This window comes from Mya arenaria, chromosome 15 (assembly GCF_026914265.1).
Source record: "Mya arenaria isolate MELC-2E11 chromosome 15, ASM2691426v1".
Taxonomy (NCBI): Eukaryota; Metazoa; Mollusca; class Bivalvia; order Myida; family Myidae; genus Mya; species Mya arenaria.
Genome location: NC_069136.1, coordinates 14,293,894 through 14,311,038, shown reverse-complemented (window position 1 = coordinate 14,311,038; position 17,145 = coordinate 14,293,894). Strand labels below are relative to the sequence as shown.

Here is a 17,145-nt window from a genome sequence, read left to right as displayed (position 1 = left end):
TAGGGTACCTATATATTGCTTTTAGTGAAACAATGTTTATACTCCTTTTCACTAGCTAACGACCAAACTAGTTTGTTCAAACAGTTGGAGAAATCCATCAAAACAGACACATATTTAGTAAACAAAAACACTATTTTATACACCTAAATCACACATTTTGGTGTCAGTGGTATTCATTATATGACAGTACTGTTTTATTAACAGCGTTGATACAAATCCAATACCTAAAAGAATTAAGTACTCTTACTGGAGCATGATTTAGATATGAAACTATTAATCTTTTAAAGGGACACCGCATAATACAATTGCACACAATTAAAAATATTGTCTAGAATTTACATAACTTTTATATATTGTTGTGAAAAAAAAATGAATTACAGATCAATACATACCCTGCTGTAAAAGTCAATAAAGTGGTCCAGTGAACTCATGGTTCCAATACCCAATTATGGGAACTATTATTGCTTTGTCTTTGGGTACAATTAGGTTTGGTGTTTCTATACAGTGTCAGCAGGTGCTCTAAAATGGCAGCCAAAGGAATGCTTTTCATCTATATAATTTGCATATATTATATATATAAATATCACAGATTTGGTTAGTATACTGAAAGGCTAGTCACGACATAGACACAGTGAAGGTCAACTCTGCTGAAAGTCACAGCAAATAGTTGTAGCCCGGAATTATAGCTATTCTGGTTTACCCAACCTAATCCTCCGGTACAAACAAAATTAAACCGTTGTAATATATACACTTTACTTTGGAAACAATAGAGTCATTGGACTGTTACATGCATTTCAATAGCTTGAAATTCACCTTTTATTTGTACCGGCATGGGAAAACTCAGTTATGTTAATTCCGGGCTATATGTATTGCTACAATGCTTTAAAGTTGAGTTTAAGATATGAAATGATCACATGACTTGCAAGGTCATATCATTCCATGCTTTTTTTTAACTGGGAACCCATTATGTGCTATTTCTAAACAGGTAAACTGTGCTTATGTCAGTGATGTGACATAATTGTTGGGTTTATCTTCATTATAAATGATCTGCCTCATGGTAGCTCACAAGGAAATTTCTATGCTGTTTTTGAGAAGTTACTGGGTTTTTTGACCATCTGATGTCTGGACAATTATCGAATAGAATGTGTAACGCTTTGATATAAAAAAAATGTGTCGGAGACTGGGTTCAAACCCGCGTGGCCAAATTTGAAACCCAGCATCTTACTTTTCTTACGTGAGAAAGCCCCTTGAAAGCCAAAGTTTAAGCCACTTTCACTGATACTCAGTACCTTGATATTTTGTAAATTGACTTAAAGCTGCACTCTCACAGATTGAACGTTTTGACAACTTTTTTATTTTTGTCTTGGAATGAGCAGTTTTTGGCGTAAATATCAGAAAACCAGTAATAAAAGACTGATGACAAAAGATCAGATGGCAGATTTTCATATTTCCTCTCCAAAATTGATGTTTATGCATTTTTTTAAATCGTCTAAGCCATAAAACATTAAATTTGGAATGGAAATATGAAAATCTGCGATGTGACATTTTGCCAACGGTCTTTCATCACTGGTTTGCAGATATTGACACAAAAGTTTGCTAATTCCAAGACAAATAATAAAAAAGTTGTAAAAACGGTAAATTTGTGAGAGTGCAGCTTTAAGTTGTAATATTTTTGAATTTGTAACTCCAGTCCACGGACATTGAATGGTGATTGTTAAAAAGTTTCTGATTTTATTCCCCCGCAACAGAGTGGGGAGAGGATTATAGGAATGCATTTCGTCTGTCTGTCCATAACATTTCGTGTCCGGGCTTTAACTTACTTATGCATTAATGGATTACCATTTTCCTTGGTACAAATGTTGTCCTTATTGAGACGATGTGCAGTGAACTTGATCCGGGTCCATATTTCAAATGCATTGATGGGTACCATATAACTTTTTACAAATGTTGTCATTGAGATGATGTGGAGTGACCTTGACCCAGGTCCAAACCTCAATGTTCAAGGTCACATCTGACATTTAAAGGCCATAGTACACATGCTCGTGTCTGGAGTATAACTTGCAGGAATGGATTACCATATTACCTGGTAGAAATGTGTCCTCATTGGGATGATTTGCAGTGACCTTGACCTGTGTCCATAACTCAATGGTCAAGGTCACATCTAACATTTAAAGGTCCTACACTTAGTACACACAATATGAATAACAAATATCGTTATGTTCAGATATCCGAGAATGTTATTTGCAGGGGATATAGCTGTCCTTTGGATTGCCTTGTTGTACATTCAGGCACTGATTTAATTGTGTCTTTGAACAGATCTTGAAATGATGCCCCACCCCAATTTAATATTATAGTTGTAAAATTTTGTTTTGAATTGTTACAGGCCCATTGTCCGCATTTCCAGAATGGTGAAAGCCAAAGTATGTTCAGGATGGAACATCACAGGAAAGATCCAGGGATATGCTCACAAAGGCAAGGTTGATTTTTACAGAAGATTACATTTGGAGCCAATTATCAATATGAGTTCTTTTCAATTGATTATTTACTTGTTTAGGTACTTACTTTTGTGTTAAGGCAATGACTTATTTGCATCTATGATAACAATAAATATTTGACATGGAAAGCCAAAATATTGGAAGCAATTCAATGGTATAGTTTCAAAACTATTTTATCCCATCAAGCCTTAAGTGAAAATGAATGGACACTGCAATTTTGTGAAGAATATGAGTTTCAAAATGACTTTCAAAATACAAACAATTTTTCTATGGGCATATAAATATTGTTTATTTTCTCTTAATTGTGCTGAAATTGGCCCGTTTCAAGCCATGTTTCATGTAGTTAGTGATAACAATGATTAATAGACATGTATCATTCCTGTATACAGTGCATCAGAAGGGACAGTACACACCATCTTTCATTCCCACCATTCTTTGTGAAGAGGAATCCAAATGTTCTTTGGCCTGATCGAGTTCTTATGGGTAAGTTAAAGTAAAACCAATTTATCTCACTGATTTCTGAGGTGTATTTTTTATGCCCCCGAGAGTGAAAAAAATTAAAATCGCACTGTCCTTTCCTGTGTCTAGCTCAACTTCTCGTTTACAGTTATGTTCAAAGCTATCTGAAAGTGAGATTTCTATATTTGATTTATTTCATTAATTGACAATGAGACTCTAACCAATGTGTCCAAATATTGCCAAATTAACTTTGTCTGCTTACAAACTTGAGGATTTCTTATCAAATCCTTAAGTTTCAGGTTGCCTTGTTTATGTGCTTTATATGGATAAATATATGTTGGAAGATCTTTAAAGATAAACCTAATGTTTATCATAAAACTATGGTATTATATTTGGTCCAAATAGTGAGATAAAAAAAGAGTGTATAAACCAATGTTTTGAATATGAATGCATATTCTATCTGACAAGTATTGTTTCTCTGCAGGTGCCTTGAGCCATCCTAGGAGGCATCCCAAGTAACAACATTAAGAACGTATAAATGTTTGAACTGTGCAGACTTCTTGTTGTGAGAAAAAAAGGTACACATACATGTAATGACTTACAAATATTTTTCAATTAGAATTGTGATTATCATTTTTGTCCTTTGAAGAGAACCTTTCATCAAAAGTAATAGAAGAACATTGGATAGTATACTGTCATAACTGCATATAATAATAACTGAAGTTAATATTAATTCATTCCACCTTCTGCCAAGTGGCTATGATGTGCTAAGCAGACTAAAAAATTTCAGCCTGCAGCCAATGAGATAGAAATGGAGAGAAGGGCAATAGCAGCTTGCACATGTCAAGGATCTGCAGCGCATGAAACCCCTTAAACTGAAGATGATGGTGGGTCCCTGATGCAATGTAAATTATATGGAATGTTTTGTATATAACCAGTTATTCAATCATCATCAGTGCTGTACACAGAGTATTAAGTATATAACATTTTGATTTCTGTATCTTTCTTTTTCTGATTTATATGAACCCGAGCCGATTTCATTGAAGTAGAAGTTACTTATAATTGCAACCTCCTTAAATGTATCGTATATTAGTTTAAAAACAAAAGTACAGGTCACAGCCTTTTCCCACATGCCTGAAAAATGTGTTGTTTACCAAATGATATGCATTGCGTGATTCTGGGCCTTGCAAAAGAATTACCGGTACTACAAATGAAATAATCATGTTTTTTCTATGTATATAAATTAACCTCATCCACCTGGTCAACACAATTCAAACATACCAGGTAATGGTAAATTTAGAAATGGGCTGAATTGACCATTTGAACATGTTGCGTCATTTAATTTGAATAACAAACGTTACAGCAATTAAACCCAAAGAATAATATGTTTATTAACTGGATATTTAATTCCTAACAAGTTTAACATGTTAAACAACCATGAGCTTGTGCAATACATTAAATGTTGACTGAACATTACAAATCATATAATTTAATTATTCAACTAATGGACTGGTTTATTGTTTAGTCATTTAGTCTTATGTGATGGTAGTGTGTACGTAGTATGTGCCTCCGTGCGTCTGTAAACAATTCCTCTTTAACATGATACAGCCTTCAGTTTTGATTGTATCTTGATGAAACTTGTACAGTATTTACATATCCATAAGAGCTCGGTTCCTTTTGAAAACCAGCCAGATCCGCCCATGCATGCCTAGATTATGGGCCTTGATAGTATAAAAAATCAGTGTGTCAGTAAGCAGTTGCTCGTTAACATGATACAGCCTTCAGTTTTGATTGTATTTTGATGAAACTTGTACAGTATTTTGATATCCATTAGAGCTTGGTTCCTTTCGAAAAACCTTGAAATGATAAGATTATGGGCCTTTATGAAAAAATGAGTATTCAGAATCCATAAGGGGTTGGTTCTTTTCGAAAACAGTGATGTTGACCACACAAACCCAGCCAGTAGAACATAGGCCTCTAGTTTATTATAAGTGCATGTTTGACTTCATAGCATCATTATATATTTCTTTATAACATGAAGCTAATTTGTATGTGAAGCTTTGATTTTATGCACTCTTTTCAGATACAGACTCAGTTAAAACAGATATGGGTGCAAGTCATGACACTTTTACAGGTAATGTTTATTAGACATTCAGTATTTATATATATATATATATATTTAAAAAAGATGTCAATTGTAAAAGGATAGTATAATGTAGATGGATTAGATGCAATGAAGATGACAGAAGTCAAAATCATCTTTATAATAATTTGATATTATTTGTACTATTATTTAATTGCCATAATGATGAAATACATAAAACTGAAAATGGAAATAATTTCTATGAAGGTCTTCTTTCTATTTCCAATAGATTAAAGATGTCCGAGATTCACGATGAATGCTGTTTGAAGAAGAATGAACAGAATCACATTTTAATTTAATCTCACTGCCAATGTGGACTTAAAGAGGACGGGCTCTGTTATGACAACTGTATTTTTAAGTAACAGAGATAAGGGTGTTATTGGAATCATTTCAATAAAATATGGGAGAACCGGTACATACCAGTTTGATATCTTGATTAGACTGGGACTTAAACAAAAACGATAGATATTGGACCTCTCTAATACACATTATAAACATCTCATGTCTTAAGTCAATAACAAAGCTGTAATAAGGCGATATTTAGTGTAATTAACACTTAGGGCTATTCTCCTAAAACATATAACCACCGGGTTTGGCAGATTTTTAATAATATATGGTTGGGCTTTTTTGCTAATTTGCACCCCAAAAGGCACATTTGCTTTTGTATGGGGTTGGCATTAAAACTTAATAAATGCCTTCCCTCCAGTGGTTATATTTTTAAATGGACAAAATATCAAACTGGTATGTACCTTATCAACATTTTTAGCTGGACTATTTGAATAATAAGGAGGGTTATACCACTCGCCTCAGCATCTGCTTTGGCTTTAGCGTCCGGTTAAAGTTTAAGACCAAGTTGGGATTTTCACTCATAGGGATTTTCACTCATAACTGCAAAACCCTTCATTAAAGTCACTTAATACTCCATACAGTTGTTCAGGGTCATTACATAATGAGGTTAATACTTCAATAGCCTTCATTCAATGGACTTAATACCTTGCACAATTAATGATGAACATCTTACAATAAGGTGACATAACTCCATTTTAACTAAATACAAATTATTGCCCTTTTTTCATTTTTATTTCTTATGTCAGGCACATTTATATATTCTTAACAGGGTTTTTGAAAGCTAATTGTTTGGGCGGGCTGGTGGAAGGGTCTTCAAAGTCACCTTATGTGTAAAATAATTTTAGCTAGGTTTGACATATAGTGACCAAACTTCGTATGTAGAAAGCCTTTATGAAGACCTTTCATGAGATTGCATTTTAGGCTTCTGGGATCAATATAAAGGTCAAAGTTACTATTAAAAGCAAAAGAACTGGTATTGATTAACTTGAAGGTCAACATATTGTGACCAAACTTGGTTTATATGAAAGTTCATACAGACTTTTTATGCCCCCGAAGGTGGGCATATTGAAATCGCACCGTCCGTCAGTGTCCTTCATTTGTCTTGTATCAGCAATACCTGGAATGAATTTTTGCTTAAAGAAATCATTAAGTCTGCTGCTGGGCTTATATGTATTCGGCTTTTCCTTTTTATCTTTTATATGATCAGATTCCATGTTCTGTATATCTTCCACTGTTAATGTATTATGCAAAAACATATTATTGTCAGTGTAATGAAATGTATCTTTGATTTCTTGCAAATATTTCTGTTCCATTAGGCCAGCATACACTCCAGACTCAACATAGCGGATGTACAGATATTCAGCATTGTCTACAATGATTTTAAATACATGACAAACAAAAACACCTTTGGTGCAGGTTTTGGCTGATGCTAATAGAGCAGTGTCATATTCTAACTTAAGAAAACTTAGTTTTTTGCAATCAACAATTCCTTCTTCTAAAATCAAATTCAGAAATAAGTTCTGCATAGTTATGGCATGAGAACAGAATTGTAAATTTGTCAGCAAGATACTTGACCATTCATTTGGAAATGTACAGGAAGCTTTTCTTTTTACAGGCTTTAACTTAGTTCCAGAATGAGAATTTGAACTTAATTCAGGACGTGAAGTTTGGACAAAGTGGAATTGATATTTTCCACCATGGAACTGCCTGTGCTTGCGGACTTTTGGATCTGGACTTAAAAGTGAATCAGTGTCATTTTCCTCAAATTTACCATTATAATCTGACCAGTCTTCACCTAACAAAAGTCTTTTTTCAATAAATTTTTTCTCAATATTTAAGAAATTTTTAGTATAATGATTACTTTCAAAATCCAGTGTACACAGGTGGTCGCTCATTGTGTAGGATTTGTTTGTCGGCATGTCCAGGTAGTCCTCATCAAACAGTAACAACTTCAGCTTGCTTCTCTGTAAAATACATTGAATATTTCTCATATTTGTGAGTGAAATATTGCTGAAAAAGACTCCTTTATTTCCACATTGAGTTCAAATATGGAAACTATTGAAAAGGTCTTACCAGGTGTTTTGGACAGAAGCGTAAATCAGTGGTTTCTGGGTCGATTCTTTTTTCTGGGAGATATTCCAGCCAATCATCTAGGGAAGGAAAGGTGATTCTGTCCTAAATAAAAAATCATTTGGGAAATAAAATTGACAGAAAGATGTTTAACAGTGTCATACATGAACACAAGGGAATGCCACAGCTAGTTTATTATTGCTCAGTAGGTTAAGGAGATCATCATGGCTATTGATAAACCCTGTCATTACATTTTTAATTTTCTATTTAGTGTTATAAACATGCAAAAAAGTTAAACATTACAATATCTTTTTTGCACCATACATCAAAGAAGTGGTCGTGTATAATGTGTAACTCCAGGTCTTCGTCGCTCGTTCGCTGAAATCCATTGCATTGCGCCCATTTGCATTCCTCTTCTCGTCCATGTTGTCGCAGGTGTTGTCCCATTCTAGTTGTTGTTAGCCCGATGAATCCACAATTATTCCATTCACAGTGATAGGTCTTGGGGACAAAAACAGAAGAAATTTGTTTATATGGTAAATAAATCATTTAATCTTTTTCTGAATTATTACCTTCATTCAGACCATAGAAAATGCAAAATTTTTATTACAAATTTATCTGTTATATTGCATGTTTAACATGAAAAAATTGTATAAACAATGTTTGATTTAGTACCCAAGAAAGAAATTAAACCTTGATGGGGAGGTGAAGTTTTTTCTACAGGGTTCAGGCTGGATGTTGAAATGGTGCTCTTCGAGTTTGGCTGACTTCTGCTGCTCTTCGTTGATTTCTTGTTCGTAAATTGTAATAAAATAATTTCATTAAACATTAATATCCCTTTTTATTATTTAAACATTAAAATTACCCTAATGGGAAGTTCATTATATATAGATGATGCTTGTTTTGTTTTTCAATGTAATATTGTAATTTATTTCACTGAACAAGCAAGATAAATGTCATTTCAGAAAGGATATCATAAATTTATACTTTGAGTTCCTGGACCCTGTTTGCACTAAAGTATGGTTTTGACATTAAAACTGACTAAAATTTCAGAACAGTGTAAATAACCATTTTGTTTTACTGATAAATTTCTTTTATTAGACAGAAAGCACATAATGAATATTACATATAAATCTGTCATTTTTGGCATTAATTCAATTAAATTTGATTAACATTACAATGAATTGACAATTATTGACAAGCAAGAATCATTGATTATCTAATGAGCATTAAGATTCAGTAAATAAACAAAACTAATGCATATATACAATTATAAACATATCTTTCACTGGGGATGGGGGGAATGTCACAGAGAAAGTAGACAATCCAATGTATCTTACGCCAATATAAATTTATTGCCACATTTTCATCAAATTCTTGTTTTAAATAGTGGTTTGGGTTGTGTGTTTTTTATAAATGACTGTATCACATTTGGATATGTGTTCATGCTCTGTCTTATTGCATAACACAATGTAACAATCCTCCCTTTTTACATGTAAATGTTTACATCAACACCAGCTGGTATCAATTTAAGCTGTTTCCAATACCTGACAAATATGCAAGACGGTTAGACCCGTGTTGAGCATTTTTATATCAGTCAATAAATTTAAGGGGCCAGGGGGAAATTTCCAAAAAGGGGGTGGGGGATCAAAATATACCAATTTAATCATAGCCACCTTATTAAAACTTACAAAGTAGTCATGTAAGAAATGAAGATGCCAAGGACTATGAAAAATTTATTATACAATGTATAATTATAAACTAAGAGGTAAAACTCATTCACTGATATAAAAAAAAACTTGTTTACCGTACTACTCAGTAAATATCTAACATACCCGATGACAGAAAGAATTGTCAGTGTTCTTCTTGTATTTGGTCCCTCCAGGTACATGGCGTCGACAGAAATGGTCCAGTAGGAAATCTTCTCTAGAACACTTCACTGGGCATAGGGGGCAGTCAAACCATGTCTGCTACAGTTAACGGACACAATGCATTCAATATTTCTTGCTTTAATATATAAAATGAGGTTTTTACAATTCACTTCGACACTTTTCGTAATATTGCACATTAAAACATTTCAACAGAAAGCATCAAAGCAATACACCAAAACATTCTTAGAAATAAATAGAAAAAAAAATATGATAATAATAATAATGCAAACACAAGGGCTATAACTCTGGTTTTACTAAATGAAGCTGGGAATGAAATCCTCATAGATTAACAAAGGCATTGGTTTTGCATTTGCCTACCCTTTTCTTATTAAATTATTGGAAAACTGAATTGTATTTAATTTAAATGATGCTGCAATTTGTTACAAATTGCAATTTCATGTAGCATGTTCTTACCTTGTTTATCTTCTTAACTCCAGTCATTGTAGAGCAGACAGGTAGGCGCTTCTTTGTGGTAATGGCGTCTTCTTTCGGGCACTAAATATGCAAGATATCAAAGCATTTATTATCCATAACCACCATCAAAAGTGTTTCTTCTCTCTATTTCAAGAACACATCACAACACTAGGACATTGTTATGGCTCAGAAAATGATTAGGATTAACTTTGATAGTTATGTTGATTTTAATCTTTTTTGAAGAAACTACATCACTACAGGAATATTGTAACTTACCATCCAGATGCTATGTACATTGTCTGCCTTCACCTTTACCGTTACATCAGATGTCAACGGAATTTCAACGTGATCTTTATACTGCTCAGATCTACAAATATACATGTGGAAACATAATTGTAACATCAATTAATTGATTTGACAAGTAAATTAAACAGAAGCTTTAACATCAGCAAATATATTTCATTTACCTTTGAACTTTCAGCTGTCTGTGTTGCGTAAATTTTCTTCGCCTTGCCCTTCCATGTTTGTTTGATCTGTGGTTACATGGTCTGGCTGATCTAGCACATTCATCAACCTAAATATTAATGACAAAAAACGTTGGCTACCTTCTGGGTATAAGTCAATCAGGATATATAAAAATATAGCAAAATATGGAAATGTTTCAGGTTGTTTAACCCTTGTCCCTACCAAAGGTAGACAAGAAACAGACATGCTTTAAATGTTTTCAACAATGAATGTATTTAAGTTTAGTTATGTAAATGCTCATTAAATTTTATTAAAATTGTTGCATTGCCCATCTGAAACAGCTTAACAGGCTTTCAAAAAGAACACCAGCACAGGAATCTCAGATTGACATAAGTTTTTTTGCACTATTACCTATATTTATTAAATAATTATGTTATAATATATATTTTAAGTACAAAACAAACATAACAGAGACCTTCAATACATTGCGCCTTGGTAACTTCACATTATGCTGCACTGAGGTAACATCTGGAACTTCAGCTGCTGGCTGTAATAATAAAACAAATGTTCCTTTTGCGGTCATAATATGAAGTTCAGTTCATCTGTTTTATCAGAGAATTCAATGCTTTTGATAAATTATAACTATTGATCTAGCAAATGCCATCCATTTAGAGCAAGTGTTGTATTTACCAAACGGACTATTTCCGAGTACAGAGGCTGCTTGCTGGCCTGGACATTCTGGTCACTGACTGGTTCAACAGCAGCTGCCAGGCTTTGAAAATAGTCAGAGCTAAAAATAAGGCACCAGGAAAATATTGTTTTTAATATCTCAGACGTAGGGAGTTAGGAACACCATATGAACTATAATTAAATGGACATCCTTCTTTTAACTGACTAACATATTACAAACCGAACAAGAGTCATACTTAACCTTGCATCATACAACAAGCAATTAAGTGAGACAGTATCGAACAATGCCAACATTTAATATAATTCTTATCATTGTAAAATATTTCATGTTAATTCATCAACACGACATGTTCATCTTATACCCTTAAACAACACTGAGGTAATGACAATATTCAGATATTTTACACAGGCAAAAAACTAATTAACTCAGCTGAATTGAAATATATTTGAAACAAATACCACTGGTCAAAGCTTGATGCATCAATCTCTGCTGAATGTGGTTGGCGTATGTCTTCATTCCAATGTACATCCTGCTGATAGGCTATTTCACTCCAGGAATACACATCCTCCTCAATCACCTGACTACAATGTCTACCACCAACACGACTCAGATGAAGTCCATCACGACCCAACACATCAGCACATTCCTTAATTGTATATAAAAACAGAATGCATGGTTTAACAAACTTTTCAATCATTGGAATATTAAGTCTTCATCTTTGCTATCTTCAATATACTATCTTGTTAACCGAGATACAGAAACAAAAATAATGATATTGCTCATATACTGTTTTTGAAAAAGTTGGTGAATATTATATAAATATTGCATGCCTTCCAGTGTGACAGTACATATTGTTAACATGAGGGAAATACTGTTACCCGAGGAGAAGCCGAGGGTAACAGTATTTACCCGAATGTTGACAATATGTACTGTCACACTGGAAGCCATGCAATATTTATTTTATTATACCGAACACAGTTACATTTATATACATGATATATAAGATTTTTACCATAACACAACTTTCAAGTTTAATCAATTTATTCTGTAATTATTGTTTGTTTACTTTAGCTGTCATTTTGTTGCAAATGTTGTTTAGAAATAAGGCAAACACCGGTTGTAACCAGATTCACAATACATTTTAATAAGCGCTTACCACCTCAGACTTGGGAAACCAAAAAATGCCTATTTTAATACGTGCGTGCTATGTGACAGTATCATGTCAACCGGTCAAAACGATACTGTCAGTGTGTGACAGTACGAAATTGCCCATGATGGGAATATGAGAAATTAACATGGGCAGGTCACGTGACTTATAATAATGATATATGTATACCAATGAAATAAACAATATCATTATGACAACCCATATCCACAAAGGCATAAAAATGCATTACAGTTACATATTTCTACCTGTCTATATAAATAAGGACCATCTTAAATTTGCCAAATATCTACAGCTTTTATTTCTGTATTGCATAAACTTATTTTGTTGATTTATACCTGAGCTCCATATCCAAGGAATCTGATGTATGGGATGGCCTCTGAAATGTCCATTAGCATGGTGTTAGCATTCTGGATCCATCTGTTGAAGACTCTCGCTAATGTTGAAGATACTCGTCTGTCATTCTTTTTTCGTGGCAGAATAGAACATAAAACAATCTCAGTTTCCGGACTCGTCTCGTGGATACTATCACATACCTCAGTGACTCTCCTTTGAAATAAACATACATTATTAGACTATTAATAAAGCCAAGGCAAACAAGTAGTGACTTCTTCAAATAAAGCATTATAAAGTCGTAATAACACTTTGTCATAACTTTCTTGAATCAGGCATATTTCATAACATTAAAACTTGAGGAAAAGGAGATTAAATAAAATTTCATAAATTGTTTTGTTACTTAGTAGACAAAATGTGTGTCATAGAAATAGAGTGCGCCAAAGGGAGTTTTTAAAAACTGGTACCTTGACGAAGCTTATTGAAAAGACTGCTTCTTACGTAATAGAATCAAACATATTTAATGTGTACCTATAAAACACATCCTCTCTGGCTTGAACATCATTGGAGCCAAGATGAATATAGACACATGGGTAAAACTCCTTCTTCAATGAAAGCTGCAGAACTGCCACAAATCCCTTCTTGTCATTCACAAACTTGGCTCCTACAATTGAGGTAAACTGAACAATGGTAGCTTTTGTTTTTATGTTTTCTTTAACCACGACCCCCCCTCCCCCTTTGGGTCCAGAATACCGGTGACTTTGACTCTCGGTCCAGCAAATCCCGGGTTTAACCCCAGCCCTGTGGGGACAAACTGCTAACCCTAACCCCGGTAAGGACCATTTCTTGGGGGGGGGGGGGGGGCCTGGTTACAATTGACTGATGCATTAATAATATTATTTTGGTATTGGATGGTTCAAATCAATCAAGAAACATTTGATTCAATAATTAATATGGAATGGAATATGCAGTACCATATCTTGTGATATGATTGGCGCATGGAATTTAATTGGTATTAAATAAAAAAACATTTTTCCTTTTCTTTTCACATAATACACTGTTTAAAAAGTGGTCGTGTGGAGTTCTTGTTTGTCCATATACATAAAAAAAATATTCAGTTTAGCTTGACTGATATGTGGGATGTTTAAACAGGAAAAGTGAAAAGAAAGAAGGTCTTTGACTAGAAACTTAAGAAAAACATTTTGTATACACCAATCACTTTAACAAGTACTTTGAGCTAACAGGGACCTTTAGATGAAATGGCTGAGAAACGAGGCAATATATGACATTTTTACTTCTAGCAATATATTGGCCTACATGTATCTGTACCTTGTGTGGGTAAGAACCACCAGCCCAGCTCAATAGGCTAGAGAACTGTGCTAATGTTCCTGCCGCCATGGGTTTGAGTCCAAAAGAAGGCTATTATTCAAACAAACAATATTTCCTCCAAATTGTTTTCCTTACTTGTGTCAATAAAAGGTAAAAATGCCAGAATCAGCTTATAGGTTAATTGGGGCCAAGGAGTGTAAAATGTGTGAGCAAGAACAAGCTACAAAATAAATGGCGGAGTGGAATAAACAGTGTGTGGGTAATGGTAAATAGACATGTTATCACTTCTTTATGCAAACATTATGCTGTGAACAAGTTTGTCATGTCAAGATTTTTTTTTATAAAATTCACTGCAATTTGTATAAATCAACATAATTTGCAAATATGAAATTGGACAAAAAATAAGAATATTTTGGGAAAAATAAAATTAATGGTCCAGTGAAACAGCCTTGAGAAGCCTTTGCACAAAATTAATCACTGGAATGCCATGCTAGTGCAATCATGGGTTCAAGCCACACACAGGATGCACTCTTTCTCGCAGGACTACTTATATACTGATATATCAAAAGTAAAATGCAAGAATCTCTGGATCAGCCTAAAAGGTTATTGGTGGAAGGCATGAAGCGTGTGTATATGCGTGTGTGTGTGCATGTGTAAAAACCAGCTGCCCAGCTAGCCAATTGGTTAGAGGGCTGTGCTATTGTTCTGGTATTCATGTGTCCAGCCACCACACTGGGTACTTTCACTACCTCCACGGATGTCTTTATTGGTGTCAGAAAAGAAAGAACCGAGTGCCAGAATCACCCTTAAATGTAAATATGGGAAAAATTAGAGAGTGTTTGGATACGAAATCCTACATGTCCGGAAAGCTCAGTTGGTTCGAGCAGTTCTGGGTTGAAAGCCAACACTGCATGGACCCACTTTTCCTCACAGAATACCCTTGAGATAATAGTGCTACGCTAATTCACCAGTCAATATTGTAACCATGGCCCCCAGGGTCAGGGGAATAGCCGGGACTTTGACTTTCGGTCCAGCCAACCCCGGGTAAAATCCCTGCCCTGCGGGAACAAACTGATGGTTTAACCCCGGCCAAATGCCCCCGCACCTCAGAGACTCTACATAAAGCCCAATCTTGGCTTAATTTGGCGCTATGACAAAAACACCGCAGTCACCCGGCCCTGTGGGGCCACCTGGAAAGTAGAAACATGGCCCTTTTCACCGGCTATCCCTGGTATTCCCCCGGACCTGGGGGGGGGGAGGGGTTACAATTTACTGGTGCATAACATAGTGTTTACAGTAATAACCATCAAATATATCAGTGCAAATTGGATACTATAAGGAATAAGGTCTTCGGGTTGATGAAATATGTCGTCTGCAAAACTGAAGGAGACTATAAGTTGTATATTGTGGCAGATTATTTGGGTCATAATACATTCACTAACATCTTTATGCAATATTTAAGCAAAATAGTTCGCCATAATCATTTAAATAACATCCATTTGCCTTTTAAAAATGTGTGTACCTGATACTGGGAGGCATCGAATAGTGGACCAATTTGGAATCGCTGCTTGGATACGATGTACGTTGGAATCACCTGCCACAAGCGCACTACCAAGACATCCACTTGAATCTGCAATGGAAGAAAACACACGCTCCTCGACCTGGATGTGCATCTCGACAGAAAAGAAAATATAGACAAATACTGCTGTTTTTTTTTTTAATAAAGTCGCGAAATCAAATGACGATTCACAATACAAGCGAAAACGCGATAAATAATTCTAGGAACTTAATTCAGTCACAATTATATTCAAAAAAAAGGCGCGAGTAGTATTTTGATTTAAAGTTTGGTCAGCGATGATATCTAAGCAAGCTTAAATCTCAGTTTCAATCTCAAGAAATTCGAATCGAATCTCTCTCGTGAGCTTTCCGTGACAGAAAGCATCAGTTTCCGGGTCATTTCTCCAGAAGTGTGCGTAGATCGTAACCTTTGCAATACGTCATGTGCTATTTTAAGCATTTTCCATATAAGGTAATCCTCTACTTCCGATACCGAAAAACTTACAACAGGCCTCTCCTAATGCAGGGGCGCAAATCAAAAGGTTACGCAACTAAGTTACGCCCCTCTCACGTCAAATCCTGGATCCATCCCTGCTTATTACAATATAAGCCCATAGAATGGCAAAAGCAATTACAGTCGAGAGTGCAATTAACTTTTTAAACATTATACTGTATAAATATCAAATGGCAGCATGTGTGACATTGATATTGTAAACCCGAGAGCACAATGTCACCGGAGGCGTTAGCTTGAAGGAGTTATTTGCCATTATAAGACATTCAAAATATCACTGCTGTCATATGACCTGAAAGTCAATTTTTGCTTGGTCACGTGTCAGAAAGATTGAAAATGTTTCTGATAGTCAAAATAACTCTTTTTCGGGTAATGGGATATTACCATTGTAGACAAAAGTGAGGTATAATAAATTTAATTATGCAAATATTGCCTGCCTTGAGAGGGACATTGCATATTGTCAACCCGAGGTAAACACTGTCGACCGAGGTGAAGCCGAGGTTTTCGATGGTTGACATTATGCACTGTCACCCTCAAGGCAGTCAATATCTATTTTATTATACCGAACAAGATTTCATGACGTCAGAGGTTAACAGTGCGGCAGAGAATGATAGTGCAGGGTGAAACATTTCCCTGGTGTGTTTACTATATGTTCTATAGACGTGATAATATGAAATAAATATAAACACTTATAATATATTGAGAATTATTGAGAATATAATACTTCACTGAGTAAGCAACAAAACACTATATTTTACGAGTGGTGTACATGAGTGAGATACCTACTTTTTGTGTTCAAGAGATAAAATATAATGTCATTTACAATGCTTTTTCCCTTTTATGCCATAAAGGGGTAAAACATGGCAAAATTGGTGCCCCAAATTATATGCGAAGGAACGTCATTTCGAAAAAGTGTCGAAGTTCCGTATGCGATGACGTGAAAGCTAAATATTCAAAACAGTGAACAATATAGTTTTTGATAGTTTTACTGTTTGTTATAGTGAAATTTCATTTTTAACTTTGCGATGAATCTGAACAAACCTACGGATAACATATAATAAAGCACTATTACTCGGAGTACTACTAGGTTGTTTAAAAGGCATGCTTGCAATACAAGACTCCTTTTCTTAAACTTACAGATTTTCTTAGAGTTTAGTATTATTATCAAAATTCCAGGGCCCGTATTCACGTACGTGTCTTAGCCTCAAATGTAGACTTAGGACTCAAGACTCAG

The 17,145-nt window shown here is 34.7% G+C and overlaps 1 protein-coding gene and 1 long non-coding RNA gene across 6 annotated transcripts; one reads left to right on the top strand and one right to left on the bottom strand.

Annotated features, from left to right (window-relative positions):
- The first annotated feature begins 2,878 nt into the window (after positions 1–2,878).
- On the top strand, positions 2,879–6,346 carry LOC128220555 (uncharacterized). 2 transcript variants are annotated; one of them, XR_008258811.1, is made up of 5 exons: positions 2,879–2,978; positions 3,439–3,532; positions 3,745–3,859; positions 5,038–5,088; positions 5,327–6,346. It is a non-coding gene; the product is annotated as an uncharacterized LOC128220555 (long non-coding RNA). The 2 variants fall into 2 exon arrangements; XR_008258810.1 differs by having other exon boundaries at positions 3,745–3,841; positions 5,327–6,344.
- A 212-nt stretch (positions 6,347–6,558) lies between these two features.
- Positions 6,559–15,924, bottom strand: LOC128220554 (uncharacterized). 4 transcript variants are annotated; one of them, XM_052928996.1, is made up of 14 exons: positions 15,366–15,923; positions 13,046–13,178; positions 12,520–12,730; positions 11,475–11,662; positions 11,016–11,097; positions 10,801–10,872; positions 10,328–10,434; positions 10,137–10,227; positions 9,861–9,941; positions 9,351–9,485; positions 8,209–8,305; positions 7,840–8,016; positions 7,519–7,620; positions 6,559–7,409 (listed from the first exon to the last, which is right to left on the bottom strand). In XM_052928996.1, the coding sequence occupies exons 1-12, from the start codon at positions 15,514–15,516 to the stop codon at positions 8,003–8,005; spliced, it is 1,362 nt and encodes a 453-aa protein (XP_052784956.1). In that variant the 5' UTR covers positions 15,517–15,923; the 3' UTR covers positions 6,559–7,409; positions 7,519–7,620; positions 7,840–8,002. The 4 variants fall into 4 exon arrangements, with proteins under 4 accessions (XP_052784956.1, XP_052784955.1, XP_052784953.1 ...); XM_052928995.1 differs by lacking the exons at positions 6,559–7,409; positions 7,519–7,620 and having other exon boundaries at positions 7,988–8,016; positions 8,191–8,305; XM_052928993.1 differs by lacking the exons at positions 6,559–7,409; positions 7,519–7,620; positions 7,840–8,016 and having other exon boundaries at positions 8,135–8,305; positions 15,366–15,924.
- Positions 15,925–17,145: the final 1,221 nt, after the last annotated feature.